At 30.2% G+C, this 15475-nt stretch overlaps 1 protein-coding gene across 6 annotated transcripts; it reads left to right on the plus strand.

Moving 5' to 3' along the window:
* Nucleotides 1-8352: 8352 nt before the first annotated feature.
* On the plus strand, nucleotides 8353-15298 carry LOC113869203 (phytochrome E). 6 transcript variants are annotated; one of them, XM_027505459.1, is made up of 5 exons: nucleotides 8353-8489; nucleotides 9032-11071; nucleotides 11728-12535; nucleotides 12709-13002; nucleotides 13374-14281. In XM_027505459.1, exons 2-5 carry the CDS (start codon nucleotides 9040-9042, stop codon nucleotides 13375-13377), a joined length of 3138 nt encoding a protein of 1045 aa, XP_027361260.1. In that variant the 5' UTR covers nucleotides 8353-8489; nucleotides 9032-9039; the 3' UTR covers nucleotides 13378-14281. The 6 variants fall into 6 exon arrangements, with proteins under 6 accessions (XP_027361260.1, XP_027361237.1, XP_027361230.1 ...); XM_027505436.1 differs by lacking the exon at nucleotides 13374-14281 and adding an exon at nucleotides 14679-15267 and having other exon boundaries at nucleotides 8384-8489; XM_027505429.1 differs by lacking the exons at nucleotides 8353-8489; nucleotides 13374-14281 and adding an exon at nucleotides 14679-15298 and having other exon boundaries at nucleotides 8719-11071.
* The last annotated feature ends 177 nt before the right edge of the window (nucleotides 15299-15475 follow it).

The following is a 15475-nucleotide window of genomic DNA, read 5'->3' on the forward strand; positions in this document are numbered from 1 at the left end:
AATTAAATTTTTTTTATATGATTAATATATTAAGTTAATATATCAATTTATAATTTTTTATATACATTTATCTAAAATACAAAATTTTTCTTTCTTTAATACTCTTTAAGTGTCTAAGTTAAACGTTATGAGATTTATGATAATTATAATTTTAGACATGTGTGATGCATTTAGAATTTAACTCTAGGTAGATTTTATAAAACTATATTTTAGGCTAATTTTAAGATTTTTTTTAAGTTCCTTCTTACGCTAAATAACTAAATTTGAAGTAAAATGATAAATTAAGATATTACATTAAGAAATGTGTTAATTTACTATAAATAAAATTATATTAATCTAATTATTTACCTTATAAATAAATTTAAAAAAACTTTAATCTTAATCAATAAATTACACTTCTAAAGTGTTGTATGCATTACTGAATAAATGTCAATATTTACCTTACAAGCATTTTAAATTATCCTCATGGTTGCAATGAACTCTACAAGATGCAACTAAAAAGATGACTATCATTAACATACTTAATTAATTAATTTAGCTACTAACTTGATGACAATCATAATCCATGTAGCCGAATTAAATGATATTGAATTAAATTGCACATTACAAAAATAAAATGATTAGGGCACAAATAAGAACAAGGAGAAAATTAATAAAACATAGAAATAGAATAAAAATGAAAAATAACGTCACAATTGCAAGATTAATAAGTCAAGAAAATATCGTTACAAGAGTCTTGACCTCTTTATAAGATCAAAGAAAATTGGCTCACTCAAAAATATAAAGTCACACACTCTCACAAGAGTATTAAATCTCAAATTGTATTCAAAATTAATTAAAAGTGTGTTTACAAGAACTTATATATGTCTAACGCTTAAAAACTAATACAAACACAACCCTAACGGGCTTCTTGCCCAAATCGAAATAAACTAAATAAAATAGCAAGCTTTTATCCTAAATAAAATAAAATAAATAATGACTAATATTAAAATAAATAAACTAAATTTTAATAAAGCACATTAGAATACAAGTTCTCTAAACATATGTAATTGACCATTTTGAGCTCTTCTAATTTCAAATTGGGCTCTCTTTCAAATAGGACAACAAGTATTTTCTCTAAGTCTCTCTTTATCCTTTTTGTCTTTATCCTTGTCATTGGTTCTTAAAACCCTTCCAACACCTTTAAACTTTTATCTTCAATGAGTCTTCTTTGATTCTTTTTAATCTCTCATTCTTCAAGAGAATTTGTTTTCAAATTTGACTCTTTATTACCTACATCAAAGAGAGAAAAATCAAATACATTAAAAGTAACATTAACATCATACTCATTTAGTAAGTCCACTTTGTATGCATTATTTCCAATTCTCTCTAAGACTTAGAATAATTCATTCCCTCTTGTTTGAAGCTTTAACTTCCTTTGCACAAAAAACCTTTTTTTTACATATATGTATCAAAACCCAATCTCTAGGTTCAAATATTACTTTCTTCCTTCTCTTATTGACATACTTTGCTTGTTGCTCCACTTTCTTTTCAATTTGGTGTTTTATCCTTTTAATTAGAGGTAGACCATGAGACACTTCTTTAGGAAGACATCTTCAAAATCTTGTAAAAGAGAGGAAACACATATAGGCAAAAATATTATTAGCAAAGGAATCACTAAATTCATTATGAGAACTTTCTTTACACAATAGTAGTTACATAGGCTGAGTGGCCAACAAAACATTTCTCATTTTTTTTTCTCTCACAAACAAATTTTCTCTCATTTCACATTGATTTTTCTCTTCACTTTTTTTCCTCTCTTTTTAAGTTTGCTCTCAAACTCACTCTTTTTCTTTTCTTTTCTTCTCTCATCTTTTTTTTTTTGCTCTCTTCTTAATTTAATGACTATTTGATCTTCATGTACTTGACTATGAGTTATGGATACTAAAGTAATTATGCATCCTTTATGTACAAATGTAAATTTGTTGGAATGACCATTATGAATAGCTTTCTTGTCAGATTGTCAGGGTCTTTCTAAGAGGATATTACTTGCTTCCATAGGCACTACATCACATAAGACTTTATTCTCATACTTGTCAATAGAAAAAATAATCAAAACCTGTCTATGAACAACCAGCTCTCTTTCATCACTCAACCACTGTAGCTTATAGGGCTTAGGGTGAGGAGTAGTAATAAGATTCAATTTTTTAACAAGTCTCACATTAGTCACATTGGTACAACTACCACCATCAACAATAAAAAAACAAATCTTTCCACGTACGAAATATCTTGAATAGAAAATATTTTCTCTTTACGTAGTGTTATCCTTTTTAGCTATACTACCTAAGAAATGTTTTACTATAAGAATATTCTTTGTGGCATAAAGCTTCAAACTCATTATCTTCTTCACTTAACGCATATTTTGACTGAGATGAACTTGCACTTGAGATTTCACTATTTTCCTTCAAAATTAATGTTTACCACTTTGGACAATGGTGTCTTTAATTGATTTTTACTCCTTGTTTACTTCTTCCTTCCATCTTTTTGAGTTATAGGAAAAAACACTCTTCCTCAAAGTCCTTTTTTTCTTCAGTTGTACTTTTACTTTAATAGCTTGGTGAACCAAATTTTCAAGTTCTACTTAAGGATAAAGTTTCACTATATCACGGATATCATGATTCAACCCATTCAAGAAACGAGCCATTGTTGCTTTTCTTTTTTCGACTACATTAGCTCTTATTATGGCCACTTTCATTTTTTTGTAATAATCATTGACATTTTTTTCACCTTGTTTTAAATCTTGAAGTTTTGTATGAAACTCTCTATTATAGTATGTAGGAACAAATCTCCTGCACATAAGAGATTCTTCATTTCAATCCATGTATCTATAGGCTTCTCATTATATCTTCTTCACTCCCTTTGAATTTGATCCTACCACACCAAGGCGTAGTCATGAAATTCTAGGGAAGTCACATTTACTTTCTTTTCTTAACTATAATCATAGCATGAGAATTCTTACTCTATATTCAATTCATATTCTAAATATGCTTCAACATCATTCCTCCCATGAAAATTAGGAATCATTATTTTAACTCTACAAATTCTTTCATTTTCTCTTACTCTTCCATCTTCTTCTTTTCTCCTCCTTTTATTCCTCCTCTCTCTATTATCTCTCCTTTTATCATACATTTTCTCTTCATTATCTCTTATATTTCTTCTTCTTTCTCGTGAAAAATTACTAGAATCTTTATGAGCATATGAAAAACGATCACATTACCGTCTTCTTGCATTATTTGCCAACACTTCTTGAATATTCCTTATTGTTTTATTTTGTCTCTCAAACATTCTTTCAGATCTTTGTGCAAGTCTTTCAATTTTTGCTCTCCTTACTTGATCTTCCTTCTTGAGACATTCTACAAAATAATATAAGTTAATGCCAAAAAAAAAAAAAAAAGATTCTCTCTACTCGCTAAGTGTTTTTACTCTGTAAATGTTCGCTCGTGTTTCGGTTTAAATTGACTCTTGTGTAAGGATTTCTCTCTTACTTTTTTTCCCCTAAAGTGATGTCACAAGTTTTTAAGAAAGTCAACTTCCAATCCACACAATTAACCAAAACCTAGAGACAATCAATCAACAAGAAACAAGTAAAGTCAATAAAAGAAAACTTTAAGATAAAATTAAGGAAGCCAATAAGACAATAAAAAAAAGAACTAAACAAGAAATAAGCACACTAAAAAATAGAATGCAAATAAGATAAAAATGGAGAGTTTAAAGAAGATTATATAATGTCAAATAATAACCATTTTTTTTGGGTATGGAACCAGGCAAAAACAAATTAAAGATTTGAAGAAATATATCAAAAACTCACTTTTGTATGTGACAAATTTTTTCTTTTTTTTTTGTAGTGTTTTTTTTTTTGTCAATAAGCACTACATGAACAGTGTACAATTAATAATACTTTTTAATCTAATTCTAATCAAAGCTCTTGATACCAATTGATGACTATCACAATCCATGTTGTCAAATTAAACGATCTTGAATTGGATTGCACACGACAAAAACAAAATATTAGGGCACAAATAGGAACAAAGAGTAATTAATAAAAAAATTAAAATAAAATGAAGATGAAAAATAGCGCCACAATCACAAGATTAATAAGTCAAGAAAAGATTGTCACATGAGTCTTGGCCTCTTGATAAGATAAAAGAAAAATTGGCCCACTCAAGAACTTAGAGTCATACGCTTTTACAAGAGTGTTCAATCTCAAATTGTATTCAAAACTAATTAAAAGTGTGTTTACAAGAGCTTATATATGTCTAATGCTCATAAACCAACACAAACACAACCGTAGTAGACTTCTTGTGGTAACAAGCCCAAATCAAAATAAACTAAATAAAATAACAAGATTTTATTCTAAATAAAAATTTAAAATAAGTAATGACTAATATTAAAATAAATAAATTAAACATAGTAGCTAAATCTTAATGGAGCACATTAAAGTACAAGTTCTCTAAATATATGTAATTGACCATTTTGCTCTCTTCTAACTCCAAATTAGACTCTCTTTCAAATAGGCCGTAAGCCTTTACACTTTATTTTTTTTATATATAGAAATTAAGTATTGAATCTCTTTAAAAAAAAAAAAGTAACAAGACTATGATAATTTTGTGCAAATTTTGATTTATTCCTTTATTTTCATTTAATTAGTTTGTAAATAATTGCTGAAATGTTATTTAATTGTTGAAAATTTATTTTATTAGTCAAAAAGTTTAGCCATGCTTACTACTTTTTTAAAATGTTATTTCAACTAGTATTTATAGAATTCAGTTACTAACTGAAAATACCATTTTTTTTAATTTTCTAATAATTTATTTTGATAAAATCTATTGTATTTTATCTAATTGATAAAATTTAGTACATTTTCTTACACATAAAATAATTATTACCATTAATTTTATATTAATAGATAATAAGTGAATTATTTAGTTAAAAAAATATTTTTTAATTTTTAAGATAATAAAAAAATTACAACTATTAATTAAAAATAAGTTGTAACAAGTACAATTTATTTTTTAAATTTCTCTTTTACTCATTCAATTTTAGAAATCTAATATCTCTTTCTATATTACAGTTTAATGCTCAAAGCATAGTTATTTATAAAAAAAATTAAAAATATACTTTTTTTAATAGATAGTTTTAACAAAATAAGCAAATCCCTTATCTTTATAAAATAAAATCATAAAAATATAAATTTATTTATATTATCTCATTTTATTTAGTAAAATTTTTTATGAATAAGAATAAATTAAAAAGTTTATTATACTAATTTATAAGAAGAAAAATGATTTTAAATCAATTTAAATTTAATAGTTTATAATTATCTAAAATAATATAATTATTAAATTTTAAGTTTTGGTTAGAAATTAATTATTTTCTTATTTGTCATTCTATATTAATTGTTAGTTCAATAGCTAATTTTATCAAATATTTTAATTTAATAGTTTGTTCATTGACTTTTATCTATATTTTAAGTTTTTCACTAGCTTATGTAGTAGCTTGGCCAAATACACCATTTACATCCTCAAATAGAAATGTCAAAATAGGCAAGCTTGTCCTGATCATCGAACTCCACTAAAAGCCTGGCCAAAAATAAATTAGCTCAAATTCTTCCCATTTTGAAAATGAGTTAAATTTTCTAGTTTGACTCATTTAAGAATAGGATAGTGGGCTAATGAGTCAACCCGCTAAAAGATTAAATTAATGGGTTAACCCATAAAAATTTAAAAAATTTATAATAAAAAATAAAAAAATTTATATTAATAAAAATTAATATTTAATTATTTTTTATTTTTTTAAAATAAAATTTTAGACCTAACAAGTTAACTTACCCTAACCTGTGATTAACTCGCTAAGATAGGTGAGCTGATAGATTCACAACATTCAACTCAGCCCACCAATTTTGGTGAGTTAGGCGGGCTAGCTCATTAGGTTAGACCCATTTTGTCATTCCTATTGTGAAAACCATCTTAAGTCATGTGCATATGAATTGATTAAAAGAAATCTTCAATTAATTATTCTTATTTTTCAAGATTTTATTTAATTAACAAAAAATTAAATTAATATATTGTTATTGAATGTATGAAATTCTCATTTTCAAGTGTCTATAATTACAATATTTTAAGCCGTGCTTGATGTGAGTTTATTTTTTTTTATATATATAAAACAACAAATTTTCCATTAAAATTTTGTAATATTATTTTTCTTATTGAATTAAGTTTGATTTTCTTTCTTAAAATTAAAAAAAAATATTTTCAATAAAAATAGATAAAATAAATACTTTGAGTTATTATATTTTCTACAATTAAATTTATTTTTTACTTTTTTCTAGACTCACAAATTTATCCTAATTTTTACAAACATATTTCTTAAAAATAAAAATATTTTTCATTTTTATTACTTTAAACAGAATTGGCAGTGATTCTATTTTTAATATTTTTTAAAACAACTAATTAGTGTGTACATTTGTTGTGTTATTTGTGCTAGTTAAAATATTTTGTTTGAATTATTTATTGATTGATAAATTTGATTTTATAAAAATTAAGTTTAATAAATAACTTGGTATTTCCTTGAAAATTCATATAATTAAGTGAATCAAGTGATTAATAGTGGATTTCATATCAATATGTATATTATTGTATAAATATTCATTGGGTAGCTGGAAAATGTTTTGACCAAGTTAATATCACTTATTTAATAGTGACTCAACTCATAATTTGACCAAGTTAATATTGGAGCTGATTTTTATAAATGTGGAAATCCTAGAGTCTATACATGGAGGTGGCATGTGTGTCACTTTTGGTTTGACTTTGGTAATTTGTTAACAAAATAACATCATTGAAGGAAAATAAAATGGTGAAAATTTCATGAGTTTTCATTGTGCAGATTTGTGCTCTGTTATTTATTTTGTAATCTAGATGATAAACTTTAAATTCATTCTATTTTATTTCTTTCCATTCCATTTTTTATTATCAATGCGAACAGTCTTAAGTAATTAATATATATTTTTCAAATAATAAACAATTCACTGATAAATTATTAAACAAAATTATTTTAAATGAAAATTTTTTCAGTTATTTTTTTCTTATTAGTCATGTGACTTTTCCTACACTGAGCATTCATTTTTTAAAAAAATTCAATCTTAATTTAAAATTTAGATCTGTTATAAATTTTTTTATTTTAAACAATTATCTTTATGATTTAAATTGATATAATAAAACATTTATATAATATATTATTATTATTATTATTATTATTATTATTATGTTTAAAATTTTATTAATACTCATGTAATGAAAAAAAAAACTATTAATAATGTAAAAAGATAATTACAATATCCATTAATACTATACAATGAAATGTAATTATCAATATTTTAAGTGATTAGTTCAAAAAATTTTAAAAGTATTTAATAAAAATATCTATTATATGAAAATACAAAAAAATTATTTTTTAATAAAATAATAATAATAATAAAATATTCAGTTGGAAAAAAGAGACCATAAATAATATATACGTTGTTTCACGGTGGTTGGGCATCGAATAGGAAGAGAATAAAACGATGCGTCGTATTCTGTGAGCCACGCCACACGACACAACACAAGGACAGCACTGGCATTTCTTATCTCAGTTATGTGGTTCACAATTCGTGTTATGCCCAATTACTCTTTCACTTCAAAATTATATTGTCCTTCAAAGGACAGACCAATTTTTACATAACTTGTTCAAGGATAAGGTGAAGTGATTAATATTTTTTTTTTATCTCTGTTTAAAGAAGTGCACTATTAACAATTTTTATTAAAATTAAGTACAATACTTTATGCAAAGTTAATAATGTTATAGTTCATGTTATAAACTATGTAATATTATTTATGTTGCATTTATAGAAGATTAATGTAAGAGCATGATTTTAATAAATTATTCATGCATGAAGAACTCCTTATTATAAAATAGCTTTAAAGAAATAGAACTTCATACTTTACATCCCATCAAACTCGTGTCAATAACTCTAATCACATCCAATCAATTAGTAAGTGATAATTGATAAAAAGAACATGAACTAGAAAATGTCGGTCAAATGAGTGAGGTAATTAACTTAAAAAGTTATTTTCAGAATTTGAACTCTCATAATCTTCGAATTAAAAAGTAGCTTCAATGTCTACTATAAAAGAATGAATTGCGATTAAAGAATACACAGTAAAAATTAGTTTAGATAGATTTTCAAAGAAAAGGAAAAACTATGACTCAATTGAAGTTATTTGCATATATTAAAATTTAATTATCATATATATCTTAACTTAAACTTTTCAAACTTCTATAAACATAAGTAAACTTTACAGAGCATATTGTTGTGTTAGACAGAAAGTTCCATGGAAGCTAATCTAAAACTCCTGGGTCCAATTCTACTGGGTCCAATTCTATTGATCTTAGGTTCCAAATATATGAAAAGTAAGGTATGATTTTGCCACTACACGTCCTAGGTAGTTTTACTGAATTCTTGGAAGAGGAGAAAAAAGTGAAGTTTGAATTAAGACTTTTAGATGAAAGATGTAAAAAGAAACCAAAGGGTCGTGTCTTTTTTGAAAAATGAAAATAAATGGATGTTACTAAGTTAATTAATTACAATTTGTCTTCCTTTCGTTTTCATAGATTTACTGACAAAGCTGGTTGACTGAGGAATTTGTTTCCATGCCTATGTCTTGGGCAGTAAAAGTAATAAGAAAAGGTGGAAATTTGCATGAATTTGATTGAATACAACGTAGGAGAGAGAAGTGCATATGGCAATTCATTGTCGGTTTGTCAGAACAATGCACTTCGAATAAAATCTCTCATCTCAAAATTTCGTGCAGAGGGTATCTGATATACCTGTGTGTATATATCACATTAGCAAACAACAAGGTTCACAGCCACAAGAGAAAAAAGCTTACAATCAAGCTAACTTCATACAAAGGGCAAGGTTAAGGTAAGCAAATATAACATATTTGTGTTTTTGCAGCTTTGAAAATGAGCCTTGGAAGTAGAGGGAAGCTGAAAGACACGAGTTTCAGCACCTCAGCTGAAAGCAACATGAACACAAACACTGTCATCAAGAGAGACAAGATACTTGCTCGGTACAGTGCAGATGCTGAGATTCTTGCAGAGTTTGAGCAATCTGGTATGTCTGGCAAATCATTTGACTACTCAAAGATGGTTCTTGATCCTCCCAGGTTAGTTTCTGAGGACAAAATGATTGCATATTTGTCAAAAATTCAAAGGGGGGGCTTGGTCCAACCCTTTGGTTGTATGCTTGCAATTGAAGAACCCACTTTTAGAATTATTGGGTATAGTGAGAATTGCTCTTCATTGTTGGGTTTGGAGAGGCAACTTGATTCTAAGCAGTTCATGAGTTTGATTGGAGTTGATGCAACAACCCTTTTCACTCCCCCTTCTGGGGCTTCCCTTGCAAAAGCTGTGGCTTCCAGAGAAATTTCGCTTTTGAACCCCATTTGGGTATATGCAAGGACCACTCAGAAGCCATTTTATGCCATACTTCATAGGATTGATGTTGGAGTTGTGATTGATTTGGAGCCGGCACGGTCAAGTGATCCTGCATTGTCACTTGCTGGGGCAGTTCAGTCACAGAAGCTGGCTGTTAGAGCAATTTCAAGGCTGCAATCTCTTCCTGGGGAAGATATCGGTCTGTTGTGTGACACGGTCGTTGAAGAAGTGCAGAAGCTTACAGGATATGACAGGGTTATGGTTTATAAGTTTCATGAGGATGATCATGGTGAGGTTGTATCTGAGATTAGGAGGTCAGATTTGGAGCCTTACTTGGGTTTGCATTATCCTGCTACAGATGTCCCTCAAGCTTCTCGCTTCTTGTTCAAACAAAACCGGGTCAGGATGATCTGTGATTGCCATGCAAAGCCTGTTAAAGTCATTCAGAGTGAAGAATTACGGCAACCTCTTTGCTTGGTGAACTCAACCCTTAGGTCACCGCATGTTTGTCACACACAGTACATGGCTAACATGGGCTCAATTGCCTCTCTGGTGATGGCAATTATAGTCAATGGAAATGATACAACAAGGCTTTGGGGTTTGCTAGTTTGCCATCACACTTCGCCACGCTATGTGCCTTTCCCGGTCCGCTACGCTTGTGAGTTCCTAATGCAGGCTTTTGGATTGCAGCTTTACATGGAGATTCAGTTAGCATCACAGATGGCAGAGAAAAGAATTCTTAAAACACAAACCTTGCTGTGTGACATGCTCCTGCGTGATGCGCCATTTGGTATTGTGACTCAATCCCCAAGTATCATGGATATTGTGAAGTGTGACGGGGCTGCTTTGTATTATGATGGAAACTCTTGGTTGTTAGGCACAACTCCAACAGAATCACAGGTGAAAGACATTGCAGAATGGCTTCTTAGTAATCATGGGGATTCAACAGGTTTGACTACAGATAGTTTGGCTGATGCTGGTTATCCTGGTGCTGCTTCACTTGGGGATGCGGTTTGTGGCATGGCCACGGCAAGAATCAATTCAAGACATTTCCTGTTCTGGTTCAGGTCTCACACTGCTAAAGAAGTGAAATGGGGAGGGGCCAAGCACCATCCAGAGGATAAGGATGATGGCGGGAAAATGAACCCAAGGTCATCATTTAAAGCTTTTCTTGAAGTAGTCAAAAGCAAAAGTTTGCCTTGGGAAGTGTCAGAAATCAATGCTATTCACTCATTACAGCTAATAATAAGAGATTCATTCCAAGACACACAGAACACTGGTCCAAAGACTTTAAATTATATACAGAAAAATGACACTGCAATAGGAGGGATGGATGAACTCAGTTCAGTAACACTTGAAATGGTGAGATTAATTGAGACAGCAACAGTTCCAATTTTCGGGGTTGATTCAGGTGGCATAATCAATGGATGGAATGAAAAAATTGGTGAATTGACAGGTCTGCAGGCCAGTGAAGCTATGGGAAAATCCCTAGTAAATGAAGTTGTACATGCCGACTCGTGTGAAGCGCTTAAAAATATTCTAACCAGAGCCATGCAAGGTAAATTGATTCTGGTACAAAAGATGACTGTAAATTCAGTGTGTTTACTTTATGAACTCAAATGTTATTCATGATCCATTGTTTGAAAAATTGTTCTATAGTTTGCTAGCAGTCATGGCTCATGAGGCATATTTTAGAATTTGATTCCACCATGACCGCCTGAAATATTTAATTCATGAAACTCATACTTATCCTAGTAAAGGTTCGACTACCGAGCCCTACTTAGTTTCATGTCCAAGCCTATACTAACATATTGGTGAACCTGTCTTTGAAGAAAGCTTCATCATTTATTCTACATTTGCTTATCCTTTACTTCCCTAAGCTTCTTATATTAAAATTTAATTTTATGGTGGTTGAGTCTCTGAACATCGCAAGAATGAATTTTTATAATATAAGTTGTATCAGGCTTTGGACTGAAAAATATCTCATTTTCTGTAGGTTATGCTATTATTTTCATCAATAGGGACAAAAAACTAAATTTGTGTTATGAATATGCATGGGGAAGTTTGTGGAAATATCACTGATGAGTTGGATTTTGTCTTGAAATCTTATTTTGTTTCCTTCTCCCACAAAATCCTTTGCTTTTATATTTTTATCATTGTTGAAGAAAAGTTAAGTAATCATAGAATATGCATTGATTGTTGTTGTTTTATCAGGTCAGGAGGACAAAAATGTTGAGCTGAAACTGAAAAACTTTGGGCTTCATCAACAAAAAGAAGTTGTATATCTCATGGTTAATGCCTGCACTAGTAGGGACTACACAAATGCTATTGTTGGGGTATGTTTTGTAGGTCAAGACATCACTTATGAGAAAGTGGTTCTAGATAAATTCATTAAGTTGGAAGGTGATTACAAAGCTATTATACAAAGTCTCAATCCATTGATACCACCCATATTTGCTTCTGATGAGAATGCTTGCTGCTCTGAGTGGAATGCAGCCATGGAAAGGTTAACTGGTTGGAATAGAGATGAAGTCATAGGAAAATTGCTTCCCAGTGAAATCTTTGGAAGTTTTTGTCGATTGAAAGGTCAAGATACACTGACTAATTTTATGATTTTACTCTATCGAGGAATAAGCGGTCAAGATTCTGAGAAGTTACCATTTGGATTTTTTGATAGAAATGGAAAATTTATAGAGGCTTATATAACAGCAAACAAGAGGACCGATGCAAGTGGGAATATGATTGGCTGTTTCTGCTTCTTGCAGATTGTATCATCAGATTTGAAGCCACCCTCTGAAGGACACAGGCCTAAAGGCAGGGAAAACATTTCCGAATCAAAGGAGTTGGCTTATATACTACAAGAAATGAAGAATCCTCTAAATGGTATACGATTCACACACAAACTTCTGGAAAATACAACTATCTCAGAGAGCCAGAAACAATTTCTTGACACTAGTGATGCATGTGAAAGGCAAATCATGGCAATTATTGAGGATACAGATTTAGGAAGTATAAATGAAGGGTAAGTTTTCTTTCTATGAGTTGTACTTTCCTTTTTTGTCTGACATTTAAAATAGCTCTTTTATTTATATTCCACACATACATATGCATACATAAAATCACGCCTTCAAATTACAGAGATAAACATATGATAATACTGACTTTGTTTTTCACATTTTATGCTACTACTAGCAGCACTTTGCAGCTAAACATGGAAGAATTTGTTCTGGGAAATATTTTAGATGCCATTGTCAGTCAAGTCATGATGTTGATAAGAGGAAAAAATTTGCAGTTGTTTCATGAAATTCCTGATGAAATCAAAACTCTTGCTCTATATGGTGACCAAATTAGGCTTCAGGTGGTTTTGTCTGATTTTTTGCTTAATGTAGTCAGCCACACACCATCTCCAAAGGGCTGGGTAGAAATCAAGATTTCACCTGGTTTAAAGATAATACAGGACGGCAATGAGTTTATCCATCTGAAATTCAGGTACTCAAACCAAGAATTTATTTTTTCCCATAAATCATTCACTGCTAATTACTTTGGTTGCTAATACTTTTCCCTTCTCGTGATGTGTTTACCATATATTATACTTTCAGACTTAATGGTAGTTGATTTCTCCCATTTCTGTTTCTCTTGAAATTTATGTTTGATTAATGTCTAAATCTATTTTTATATATCATTTAGACCTTTGGGACAAGTGGTGATCAAACTTCGTCTAACTTAAATGCATCACCTGTTGCATTGCTTTGTTTTCCAGTTATCACATATTTTAGAATCATGTGCACCTTTTCTCTCTTATTGCTTATATTGGCTGCACTTATCGACTATGGAAATTTACGTTGATTACATATGTGTAGGTAGAACACCATAATATGTTCTGAAGAGCATCTTTTGTGGAACTCCATATGCAAATCTAGGGTCACAAAAGTGACCTATTGAGGCATATTTAAACCTACTCTATTACTCCACTAGATAATAGAAGACAAGAAAGCATTTTTGCCAGCCAAAAGTATATTCCATCTTTTCATGAAATGAAGGCAGGACACATTCAACAACAAAGGAAGCCCACCATTGAGTGCCAAGTAAAATGTGCTATCACACATTTTAGGTGATCTTTGTACTGACAGTTTCCAGACACTTGTAGTTATGTTAAGCCTGTGCTTCCTTGTTACGTAATGTCACCTAGATGTTTCCCTTTAATATATTAAGCCTTTTTCTCCTTTTTGTGGTTGGGATTTTTTTTAATGTGTTAGGATCCAATTGCAAGGTATGTGACTTGAATCATACATTGGAAGTATGAGATTTTAATGTGAGGTTTATAAGGCCTTGGACTTTTCAATTTCAATGTTCAGTCCAGACTAATCAAAAGTGGCTAGTGCATAGTTAACAGAGCATGGTGAAATGTTAGGATCCAATTTCAACTAGAGTCCCATGTTAGAAGTATGAGATTCCAATGTGGGGTTTAAGGAATCCACTACACTGGATAACTTTTGTGATTGATTCTTTTAAGGTTCTTATCATAATGCTTCACTTTTAGACCCATTGGCTGTCATGACTAGCGTGCTAACGTAGGCCCATTTCTTGATAGCTTACGGGAGCTTTTTTTATTGTAAAACCTTATTGTCAAGACTTTCTAAGGCAAGAATGCTGATTGCTGACCTATGTAGAGTTCATAGGTACTTATGGAGAAGTTACTTGAGAAAGGTTTTCAAAGATTTGAGGTATAAAAGTTAATATTAATTTATACAAGAGTTTGATTAATTTTACCAATTGCATTGATTTTATTTTCTTTTCAGTTTATCAAAACTGATTCTTACTCTATTGCTTCTAGTCCTATGAAGATGTTTTTCTTCTACTATTTGAATAGTTGATAGTAATCATTGGTAGATGAACATTGCTTTCTCTCACTTTAGATGCTAAACATTACTCAGGCCTAGTCCTAATCTGGAAAGTTAACGCCTTAAATACAACATTCCTAATATCACCTACCTTTACAAATGCAAGTATGTCTATACTCGTGATTATATAACCATTTCATGGAATAATCATTCTAGAAATAGTGAGATTTTTCTTCCAAGTGTTGTGATGGTTACTTTGAAGACGACATCTCAATTAAATTATTATGTGGACTAGAGGCTTATTTTACAGTATTCTTCATGCAGAATGACCCATTCTGGTCAAGGTCTCCCTTCCAATGTTCTTCATGATATGTTTGAAGGAGGGAATCAATGGACTACGCAAGAAGGTCTAGGACTATACATGTCCCGGAAAATCCTCAGTAGGATGAATGGTCATGTCCACTATGTAAGAGAACAAAATAAGTGTTATTTCCTCATTGATCTTGAAATTAGAACAAGAAAAGAAAGGCAAAGAAATTTGCAAGCAGAGGCAAGCATGTTAAATTAGCTTTCTTCTCTAAATGCTTCTATAAGCGGAAGGGGTAAGGAGGGTCATTAGCAGCGAAGTTTGTAGTCTATCTTTATAGCTTGGCAGATACAGTAAATGCTCATTTTGATCCTAGGATCGATCTTATAATAGGCTAAAGGAAGTTTATACTTGTGTAGGCAAAATTTTAGCCAATATATATGCCTTTATACTACAGCTTAAATATATTACAGTAACAAGTACAGTAGAATACTAAAAGGGGTTTTGAATATTGTATGCCCCTTCTTCCAAAGACCAGCATGACATTGATTATTTGTATTATTATTAATTCATATATAAATAAGATGCGATCATGTAAAATTTGCTCAACAACTGGTTTGTGCGGTGCATCTTTTTTCTATTTATTTATTTATTTTTGAAGCTTAAAATTTCATTGAATAAGCAAACGTCAATACATTAATTTGATAAAAGAAACAAGCATCTCAGCACAAGAAAACTAGGCTTGACAAAAAGAAAAAAAATATACTTCTTCCTAACATAGTAATTGTTGTTGCCACAAAGATCTTTGCAGTCC

The sequence above is a fragment of the Abrus precatorius genome, unplaced genomic scaffold, assembly GCF_003935025.1.
Source record: "Abrus precatorius isolate BTA unplaced genomic scaffold, Abrus_2018 Scaffold10, whole genome shotgun sequence".
In the NCBI taxonomy this organism is placed as follows: domain Eukaryota; kingdom Viridiplantae; phylum Streptophyta; class Magnoliopsida; order Fabales; family Fabaceae; genus Abrus; species Abrus precatorius.